An 11,854-nucleotide genomic window follows, 5' to 3' on the forward strand; every position below is an offset into this window, starting at 1 on the left:
AACGTGACTAGAATACCAGGCAAACATATTTAAAAAGAGAACATCGCTTGGTTTCCATACAATGTTTGTTACGTATTTCTTATTTCTTGCCTTTATCGAATTCGAGGCTGAAGTGATATTTATCTACTGTAATATAAATACATAGCTTAGCTTCGTACAGTGTGTTAGTGGGTATGCGCATGCGGTATCTGAGTAGCGCTTGTTGTCCGTCCCATTTCACGCATGTCACTCCGGCCGCGCACTCCCCGTGACTAATCGTTTTAATTCGGACCCTCGATGCATTGCCGAGATTATGAACGCATGTCTTACTGGCTACAGTGAGGTATCCATCAGAATCCGTTATTATTAAGAGTATTGCACAAACCGACCAAACCGTGCATATTTAAACGTTGTCTGTAAGGCAAAGTACAGCTATCTGCATAGGAAAGCCACTGTTGAGCCGTCACTCATCAATCAGGCACCGTCATAATAATATCCTAGGTATCCTCACGCCTGTCGCCCGGGGCACTGACAGCGAGATATCACGCGATGTAACCCGTTTACGAAGAACCCTAATTAACTTGTACGTTTTGTAGCTTTGTTTATGTTCTATTGTTTGTGGTGTGCCCTATGATTTATGTTTGCCTGGTAATCCTTGAACAAGCAGAATTAAAACAATAGGTGTTTTTTTTTGTTCTGACCGAAACGATACTTGTGTATATATTTTTATATATTTTTTGTTTATCTTCGTTAGACTAGATCCGAGCCTTCTCAAAATGAGACTGCTTCCAATAAAATATAATTTTTAATGTATTTTTGATAAATTAAACCTATAGGTATCATGTTAACGGAACTGATAAAACATAAAAAATAGCTAAAAAGAAACACTAAATCCCAAAATTATTTATAGGAAATCTATGGCGCAAAGTTTTGTCGCATCATCGCATGCCGATGGAAGTTAAAAAATGTTTTAGTCGTAAGGTTCCCCACACACCACAAGTGTTTACAGCAACAAATAACTTATTTCAAAGTTTTCGTTTTAGTTTGGTGACCGCAACCAGATTTGCCTAAAACAAACTAGATTTGTAATTAAATACAAATATTAATAAAATTTGTAATGGCAAATATCCGTTTCGTAACACTATCTGTGTATTCAGACAATGAAGAAACGAGATTTCAATATAAGCGGTATTTCTTTATTTAATTTTGTCCACTATGTCCATATCAATTACTTTACGTCATTTTTTAAACGAACTCATTTGAAACTGTTAGTCCTTTTATTGCATTTTAATAAGAAACTCTTTTGTTAAAGCACTACAAGTTTTCATTAGTCTCGGAAAAACTAAGTGAGTAAACTCTAATAAAAACGCAAGGCGTTCTGCGAAAGTCTATCATATTAAATGGCACCCCGGGCGGAGAGTTTGAACTATCCGTATTATGCAATCAATTTTAAACGTGACATTGTGCCTAATAAATAGTCTTTGTGGCCCATATTCATGAGTAGAGCCTACATAGAATGATGTAGGACGGTACTAACCTTTGTGTATCGTGGGCCGGTGGCCGGGCTGCGTCGGGAACAAAGAGTACAGGGGGAAGCGAGCCACACCTGTGGAACAATATACATATTACTACCATATTACTACAGTAATTGCAGTTTCTTTGACGGTAACAAAGTAACGCTATTTATTGATGGTGACTACGCTGACTACCCGTTTTAACGTAAATAATAATTACCTATTCCATTTTATGAGTAATTATTATTTACTCGTTGGTAACTGTTAATAATACACAGTATCAAATGTGAAACTGAATTTAAATGAATACCAGTTATGAATGTCTGTTTACTTTGTTTTCAGTTTTCACTCTGGTTCAATATTTAAGCTTTTGTTTATAGACTGAATACAGACCAATATTGAAGCGAAATTGCATTTATTGGTTACTTGAAAATTGAAATTATATACTATTCAACAATTTGTTTATTTGAATATTTCTTTTCACATGGGACACAAGCATACTGTAAGAAAAAGGAGCACTTAATCCCTCTGTATTAAGAAAGTATTTGTCAAAAACATTGATTCAAAGTTTCATAAATTGTATAAAGGTTGGAAAATAGAGCATGTCATAAAACTCATATTCTTACAACTCATAGTATTTACTACAACCAAAAACAAAAAAAAACTGACTGATAAATCCACTCACAGTCCCTGCAACAAAATATCGGCGTTTGTAGTTTGGATAAAAATATTACTGTTATTACGATACACAAGTACCAGGCTGTCATACCTTGCTGGAGATCAGTGGGCGGGCGGGAGCGGGCGCCCCCCGCCGCCCCGCCCAGCATCGCCTCTCGTGTTGAACCACCTCACTACCTGTGAACACACGCAAACGTTAATCACTGAGCTCTATAACACCTACAGTTTATAATTAATATACATTTTATAGGAACAAGTGATTTATTGATGAACTTATGAATCTGCTTTTTTATTAAAGTAGCCGATGTTCAAAACCATACTTCTTTTGGATAAATAAACGCATAAAGGATTTTATTTTTAATTAAAAATTGTTAACTTGTCTATAGGCATTCATTCAAAATTAAATACAGTAAATAATTCATTTAAAATACGATACAATCGTTCATAAATAATTCATTGCGACATTGGCTGAATATTACATGCTGAATTGTAAACAAAGTATGTAATTATATACTGCCTAATTTAGCAGATGCGTCATACACCGCGCGCCAAGAAAGAATTCATAAGTATTAAGTAATACAAACTCCTTTAGTATCTGTTGCCTTGGTACTACGACTCATCGTTCACTTTCAAATCGAAGATTTATTTATTATCCGAATCGGATGTGGTTTTATTTCGCCATTTTATAAAATGTTTCCGTGTTCTAATATATTTTTATAGTATTTAGTATACGTAGGTTTCCGTTGTTGTTTATTCTTAAGTTCTTAACAAGCTACTTTATTTATTTATTTCAATAATAATATTATTTTCCTGCTTATCCTACATAAAGTATAGAAATCAATCGGATAATAAAATAAAATAAAATTACAACTTCCAAGTTTTTCCCTCGCAGGTTTGCACCTCCCGCCATAACCATTACTCGGTGATGCACCAAAATAACAGTAACGAAAAGAGGTAGCAATTTGGCGAGGTCGAACACCGATCGCTGTGACGTCAGAGATATTAGACAATAACGGTGTGAACGATCGAACCGTTTTTGTTTCGTCCAGTTGCTTTTTTTATCAATCGGCCTGTGATTTCGGTTGACGTCTGTTCTGCGCCGCTTGCAATTTGCGGAATTTTTAATTCGATTAGAAGTTTGTGCCCGATATTCACTCAGATTTAATCTCAAAATTTTTAACGGTTACTGAAGTATTTTTCTCAAAGCGAATGTGGATTAAAATTGCCGGGAAAGGATCGGCATCGTGTTAGTGACAGGTCGATGTTAGTCGCGGAAGCACGTACTGTTCCGTTTCACGGTCGCGTTTCGACTGAGATTTGAGTTTCAACGGAAGGAAATATCACTTTTGTGGGAGAGCTGAGGATTATTTTTGAAACGATTCCTTGCTTTATCAATAGAATAAGTTGTTAATTCGTTATTGGAAGCTAGAGTAGTATCTCATTAGAATTTGGACTGAATTAGTCATTTCTGCAAAAAAATAATAGGAGTAAAATGTATTGATGTGTGATAATAAATATCTAGGCCACTTAATATTAGAATGCCATGCAAAAAAAACCTTTAATTTGCATTATTAGATCGATTCTCCACAGTCGCTTGTTAGGCGATAATAAAGCGTTTCTTTCGACATTCCTCACCCAAACATTTACACACCGTGTGTAGTTTGAAGCAATTAAATTAACATATAATAAGTGTCGATGTTTAACGATACAGAACTAGTAATACTGGACTTAGGGGTGTGGTTAAAAATAATAAATTCATGTTCTGACAGCCTGGTATGTATGTAGAGCTAATATGAAGTCTTTGTGGATGGCATAAAAAATGTCAATTCATTTAACACAGCAAACATTGTTTTGCTATAGAAATAATTTTGAAAAAAAAGTGTAGACAGAATGAAAAATAGATGATGTCCGATTTTCAGACCTACTCGTACCTAATATAAATTTCGTAAGAATCGCTCGAGTCGTTTCGGAGGAATTACATGAACGGTAATCGACTCAAAAACTCAGAATTTTATATAATAAATTAAATTAATAAATTAGTAAATTATAATTGAAAACCCGATTTAATATTTAATTTTAATCTAATTTATGGTGTTAATTTATAGGTGTACATTAAGCCGAATGAATTGATGAATGAATTTCTTCTCTTCGTGAGAAGAAGTTTCAGATTCCCCGGAATAGTTACATAGTGGTATGTTAATTATCATATTAAGTGGATATTTGTGAGATGTATAGCGACAGCCAGTTGTAAGCTAACGCGCCCACAGCCGCGCTACGTCACGAACACATAAAATAACACAAATATATGGAGTATGGTAATTAGGTGAGGTCTTGGCATAGAGGTCATAAACATTGTTGGGCGTTAACTGGACTAAATAAATAATGCTTAGCAACATTAATGTCAGTTGTATTAAAGTTACGTTACTACAACAAATAATTATAAACACTATTAAAAGAAATTCTGTTTTCATTTTTTTTGTTAGATTAGGAAAGTTTAATATTATTACTGAAGTGCGATGTTAGATTAACGTTTATAAAGTTACGAAAGTAAATACCTATATTAGAAGTTGGAATCAAAAGACACAAAATAATTGAAAGACCGGTATGATAAAAGCTTCATCTAATAGATACGTAAATGAAAGAAAATATCGAATCACAGCTGAACAAGACACATTGATTTACCATACGTAAAAACTAAAAAGATCAAACAAACATACACATTATTATTCATTCATACGTTCCGGTCAGTTTCACTTAATCATCCAGAAAATCGTATCTCAAAGCAAAACATCGCTCTGTTCGCTTTCCAAACAGTGCTAATAAACACCGCAAGGTTCAATTAACAAAAAACGACTGTTAACTCGTGAACCTAACAAAAAACTAATCATTCGAAATTGTGGAATAAAAACATGGAGAGCGTCCTTCGTATGGCAGACGGACGGCCGAGACGAAAAAAGTAAAATAATTAAAAGTGGACAGGTGCGACTCGGGAGCGGCGCGCAGTTCCGCGTCTTGACATACACGATGTGTCATTTTAAGGAAAACCCGCAAAAAGACGCTGACGACATAACAGGAGAAGGTCGTTAATTTGTTAATCATTGCCGTATTAGGTATTTTTATAACACAAACTTGCCACATTTCTTTAACTTGATTTCTTAAGTTAATAGCACCTGTCAATTCAACCAAAAATACTAACACATTAAAGCTTAAACCAGTTTTTACGAAATAGGTGCGAAACCCTAAAAATGGTGTCCTATTAACCAGTGAGATGCAGAGAATAAATTATGCTAACCCATTTGAAAAGCAAAGGGCATCGCATAAAAGGGCCGGTGGTCCTTCCCGGAACGCCGCGCCTGCGCCGTGCGCTTCTCCAAACTGTTTAGAATACCATTTTAGAATAGTTCGTGAAGTTAATTTGAGTGTTTGTCTCTGGACGAGGTGTAGTTGAGTCTAGTCGTTTTGCCTTGAGTAAAATATGGGAAATTATTAAAGTACGGAGTCTATGTTCTACAGGTACAGATACGTAAGCATAAATAGGAGAAAAACCGCAAAGTAATCTGGCAAACCAGATAACTTAAAGTCTAGAAGTAGCTTTCGCTAAAATTTTGAATTAACATATTGGAAATTAAGATGAAGAAAATTGCGACATGAATATATTGCCACCGTTTGGTCCAACAAGCACGCGACAAACTTGACGTGACACGGCATGGTCTGCATGCCGCAGGAGATAGCAATACCCGACGTGACACGCTCTGGAATGGAATGTTATCCTTGGGAAGCCGCGACCCTTCACATTGAGGTATCGTCGCCTAACTGGAGGAGCTTAAGACAACGTAACTACGTTAAAGTTATGGGGCCCTGGTACTTTCTATAGGACATTAGAAGATGAAGATTTAGGGTAGGAGAAGAAGACTAAAGAATTATTTGGTTGGGGTTATAGGGGTTGGTTATAGGATTGCACGAAGATAAAGATTGTAGAACAAGCATTTGTTATGGAATCACAACATTTCGCATCTGTTGACCGAACAAGTTCCTATGATTGTGAGTTTACCTCTATTTTCGTTAAGTACATAATAGTTGGGAGGAAAATGAAAGGCACGTTGAAACTATCTCCTATGTATATGTTATATTCCAGTAAGTTCACGCGTGAGTAATTCTAAGTTAGATTGCTACTCGGAATTTTGTAAAGGACGAGCCGATTTGCGCAATAGCTACGTGTAAGCGTTTTGCAATACGTAGTTGGGCTACACTCGGGTTCCACGCCTTACCTAACAAATAATTACAATATATTTTGCTAACTTAAAGATATTAGGCAAGCATAATGCATAATAATAAAACATTATTTGTAACGACTAAAGCTACATCTGTAGTTAATTTGTTCAAAAGTCGCCTTACTAAACACCTGTGAATTTAATAAATCAATAATGACACAATTGTGTTTGAAACAAAGCAATGAATAAATATGCAACACAACTCCTTAAATGTCCTTCTTAATATGATGTTCTACACTAATTGTATTAAATATGAAGTCATTGTGCAAGTCACCGTAACGATGGTTTATCACTTGGAAATTTGTTATAATGAGCACTTGTCGCTAAACAGTTGTTACATCTAAGTATGGGATGACAGTTTTGATCTATGTTTTTTAGCACCACCACGTGACACGCTAATGACCACATTTACGCATCTGTCAAAGTACATTGACGCAAACCAATGAAGCGTCTAGCCGAGACCCGAACATGAGATGCAATCATAATGAATTGTTACTTTGAGATCGCGTGATAAAGTGCGATATTATCGCTTGACATCTCAAATTATAGAAAATAGAAATGTTGCCCTTCGCACTATTATTATCCTTCCTCACTTAAATTAATGACTATAATCGCTTGACCAGATAGCCGTCGAAAATTGTCAGTTCTATTTGAGAGAGCAATTTTTTTGCCGGTATCGCACAAATATCGTTTCGAAATCCTTAGTGGATCGATTGCGTGATATCGGAGCCGCGTGGGTGATGATGTGTGCTAATGATAATACAGGGAGAGAAATTAATGATGGGCGTTTCGAAAGATATCGATGATATTTCTCTTTATTGCATTACGTGAAGTCGTGAAGATAAAGTATCAATGTTTGGAAATGCAATATTTAAATGCTAGGTTTTTTGTCGATAATAATTCACGTTATTGAACATAATATTACTGTCCAGTACAGTACGGTGGTCCAAAGACTCTCCACACAAATTAGTTTGTCAAAACTAGCAATAAACATTTATTGCGAATGCACTTACGTTTATGTCAGCAAAGACAATGGCTCAACGTCTCAAATAAAACTGCGAACGATGACGCGAACGGATGCAAATGCGTGAGGTCTACACCTCTGCAGCCCTGGTAGTGGACAGTAAAACCCTTACTGCCTATTCTTCGGAAACAAAGACGACGAAACCATAAGATGCATCCTTCCAAGTATTTAATATGAGGAAGCAAGTACAGCTAAATTACTTAAGCTTAAGATTTATTTTATTTAAACTGCAATTGAAGTAAATACATTTTTAACCCTATACTTGACATTGTGCACTTACATGCACATCGTATTCAGTTTTTTTTTTTTAACAAAATCTAACATCGAATCTTTTTAAGAATAACTCTAAGTGACTTCGTAAACGTCTCTTTACGTAAGAAAAAGAAATCTATATTTGTCTCGCTCACACATTGTCAGTGGTGAACAAAATGGCGAGCCGTCGGTCAGCGCCTGCGCAACGCTCTGTAAGTATCGTATTTTATCTCAATTAAATTAAGTTATCAGTATGAAATTGTTATAATTTTACTTTCTGCAAGCTTCACGCAATTGTCTGGCAATATTATTTTTGTAATAAATGTTTTGAATATACAGTAATTCACTATTTTTGTTTGGTGTGCATTAAAATACGCACTGCCTGGTGCAGGGTGAATGACTCAATATTTGTTGTGTATATTTAAATGCACACTGCCTGCTTTGCTGTGAATAACATCCTATTTGTCGTGTACATATAAATACACACTGCCAACGTCACAGACTATTATTATTTGTGAATGTTGTGTCTATAAATGCACATTGCCTACTGTGCTACTACATAATCGAGCATTTGTTCAGACAGTTTTTTTTATTAATTTTTGATAGCAATTCGTATTACTCTTTCCACCAAATTCCTATTCCTTAGCATGCAATAATTTTATTTCAGATGACTAGAAGTCGAAAAATTCTAGCTTTGGTGCCTAAATGCGGAGCTAAGTCTGATGTAGAATCTAGCGAATCTTCGGAAGATGAATTCCAGATGTGTAGGCCTCATCAAGATGTCTCCGAAGACAGTTCTCCTGTCCGATCAATAGCGTCATCTGTCGAAAATGTAAATATCTCTGATAGTGATGACTGTGAGTATCGAGAAATATACGCCGTTGCTTCTGTCCATGAAGAGCCGAGATTCGGACACAACACTACTGACTCTATTCCATACTCCCCTTCTATTCTTCAACATGATCCTGACATTATACCGCCTTCACCATCAGTTTATATTCCACCATCACCATCTATAGACTCAATCTGCAGTCCCGCATCTTCAGCACCTACCGCATCTTCAGCACCTGCTGCACCTTCAGCACCTGCTACCGCAGCTACCGTGCGTCTTCGGCGTTATAAAAAAACTCCGGTTATCGTAAAGAAAACAATATTGAAACCTATTAAAATGTCTGTTAAATGGACCAGAACGAAATTTCAAGGATCAGCAGATATAGAAGATAATATGTTTTTCAATTCTACTGATATTGAAAAATCGCCGCTTGATTACTTTAACCTATTTTTTACTGACGATATACTAGAACTTATTGTATACCATTCTAATTTATATTCGGTACAAAAGAAGGGCACTTCAATTAATATAACCAAAGACGATATAAAAGATTTCATAGCTATAAATATTTTAATGGGTGTTGTAGACATGCCGGCATATACTGATTACTGGTCCAATGACTTTAAGTACCAAAGAATTTCCGACGTCATGACATTGAAGAAATTTCAATTAATTCGACGATACATTCACTTCAATGATAACCTTAAAGATGACGGTGACAGGTACTATAAAATAAGACCGCTTGTAGAAAAAGTTCGTCGTAACTATGCGTCTAATATTCCTGAAGGAAAACGATTCAGCATCGACGAGATGATGGTGCCTTATAAGGGTACTAGAGCTGGGAGCCGAAAACAATATGTACGCAATAAACCCAAAAAATGGGGCTTTAAGTTTTTTGTCCGTGCTTCTCCATCTGGCCTCGTACATGATTTTATTATTTATGGAGGAGAAGATACTTTTAGACACCATACTTTTTCTGAAAAAGAAAAAGGAATGGGTCTTGGAGCCAAAGTTGTAATAGCTTTGGCCAAATCTATCAAGCAAAAACCATGCTCCGTACTTTACTTCGACAACTTTTTTACGTCAATTGAATTGATGCATCACCTAAGGAATGAGTATGGTATATTCTCCTTAGGTACAGTCAGGACAAATCGACTTCGTGGGGCAGAAAAAAAATTACCATCTGATAAGGAGTTGAAGAAAAAGGGCAGGGGAGCTTTTGCACAAGTCGTGTCTAACGAACACAATATCGCAGTTGTGAAGTGGTTCGACAACAAGTTTGTTGTGGCTGCAAGCACTTATGTCGACGCTCACCCTGTACAGAATATAATGCGGTACAAGAAAGAAGAAAAGAAAAAAGGTCTGGTCACGTGCCCAAATTTAATAAAGCACTACAACGGAAATATGGGTGGAGTTGATCTAGCAGACATGTTAGTTGCTTTATATCGTACTGATTTGAAAGGCCATCGTTGGTATTTAGTATTGTTTTCACAGATTCTGGACATCTGCGTCAATAATGCCTGGTTGCTGTATCGTCACGAGAATAGTAGTAAACCAAAACTTTTGCCACTCAAAAAGTTTCGAGTCGCTTTATTTAGGCAACTGCGTTTTTTTGAGAGGAGTTCTGATCTACAACCTGATACTCTTTCCAAATCAGTGAATCTAGAAGAAATAAATATTACTCAATGACTGAAGCCATTGAGAAATGAGGTGCTACAGAATAATGTCTTTACGAATACAGATCTGAGGATATGACGAAATAGACTAAAAAATAAAAACCTGCTGTACGAGCTAAGTAAGATCTCTCACTTAATTATTATTCATTTTAAATGGAATTTTTCTGGAGATTGAATGTCCATAATAGCCATTGTTCAAAAGGGAGATAAGGATGATTAATTTATCGACAAACTTTAATACGATTTTATCTAAAATTTATGAAAGGTAATGTATAGAGACTGATTGATTTTGCAATAAATTCAGATATAAGGACGAACAATTTGGATTCCAAAAAAGTAATCTTAAACTTTAGCTACATTTCTCTTATGAAAGCAATACTTTCCAATGTTAACAACAATCAAATGACCACTGGACTATTTTTTGATTATCAAAGGCCTTCGACCTGGTATACTGACAATTGCTGAAAATTGGAAGCTATTGGATAAGGGGACCCGCTCAAGTGGATTATGTCCTATTTGAGTAATAGGAAATCTTATATCATAAAATTAACAAAATAGAGTCATGACATCCTACTGTTCAGATATAGACATAATAAATACGGCGTGCCACAAAGTGTGCTTGCCAGTATTATTTTATATACATAAATGAATTACAGAAATACCAAACAAGCACCTCTTGCTGTGACATATTGTGGCAACTGAAAAAAAAAATACCATTACAGATCATGGCGTGAAATTAATAACTAATGCTTGAAAAAAAAAAAAAAAAAAAAAAAAAAAAAAAAAAAAAAAAAAAAAAAAAAAAAAAAAAAAAAAAAAAAAAAAAAAAAAAAAAAAAAAAAAAAAAAAAAAAAAAAAAATGTTACAAAGAAACAAATATCCGCAGTTGATGAAACTAGGTAAGTGGATCGACATACAAGCATTTTTAGTGTGTTGGCTGGCAAGCACTTATGTTGACGCTCCCTGTTACAGAATATATCGGTTACAACAATAAAAAAAAACCCTGTTGCGGAGAGAGGCCTGATGATGATGTATACTCCGTTTACGACCTGATGGGACATTCTTCCTGCTTTTTACGAACAAAAGGCAGATGTAGGCTATGTACCAAACATCAAACCAAATTTTTTTGTTCAAAGTGTAACGCACGGCTATGTATAGTTGAAGGGCGAAATTGCTTTACAGATTTTCATACAAAGTAGTATTTAAGTTTTTCATATTGTTATATAGTAGATAGAAACGTAAGTAAACTTTGATCTCAGTAGCATTATTACTGAATATTGTGATAAATAATTATAGAAAGTTTAACTTTGTTTAAAATTTTTTGTTAAATTATATATGTAATAACATCGTTACATGCCATACTTATTGACCTAGTTCCTAACAGATCTCAAAGCTTGTTGATAATTTTTAAGATTTATGTTATTTTTATGTTTTTGTTACTTTTTTAGTTTAGTGACTACATGGCAGTGTGCATGTAAAGACACATTTTTCTTTTTCCTTTTTTTCTTGTGAACTTGACAGTGTGCACTGCAAGACACATAATATATCCTGAAAACTGAAATTCTGAGAATTTTTATTTTAATTTTCCTCATAACCTTATAATCCAATTAACATAGGGAAGTAGTAAA

General features: G+C 35.1%; 1 protein-coding gene across 1 annotated transcript; it reads left to right on the forward strand.

Moving 5' to 3' along the window:
- Positions 1–7,718: 7,718 nt before the first annotated feature.
- LOC113495127 (piggyBac transposable element-derived protein 3-like) lies at positions 7,719–10,239 on the forward strand. The gene is made up of 2 exons (XM_026873725.1): positions 7,719–7,930; positions 8,386–10,239. Exons 1-2 carry the CDS (start codon positions 7,895–7,897, stop codon positions 10,237–10,239), a joined length of 1,890 nt encoding a protein of 629 aa, XP_026729526.1. The 5' UTR covers positions 7,719–7,894.
- The last annotated feature ends 1,615 nt before the right edge of the window (positions 10,240–11,854 follow it).

Source organism: Trichoplusia ni, chromosome 6, assembly GCF_003590095.1.
Source record: "Trichoplusia ni isolate ovarian cell line Hi5 chromosome 6, tn1, whole genome shotgun sequence".
NCBI classification, from domain to species: Eukaryota; Metazoa; Arthropoda; class Insecta; order Lepidoptera; family Noctuidae; genus Trichoplusia; species Trichoplusia ni.

What these genes read in the sequence shown, in the direction of transcription:
- LOC113495127 (XM_026873725.1), top strand. Translation starts at nt 7,895, where the DNA reads ATGGCGAGCCGTCGGTCAGCGCCTGCGCAACGCTCT. An exon ending in CAGCGCCTGCGCAACGCTCT is followed by an intron (nt 7,931 to 8,385) that starts GTAAGTATCGTA and finishes ATTTTATTTCAG; the next exon opens with ATGACTAGAAGTCGAAAAAT.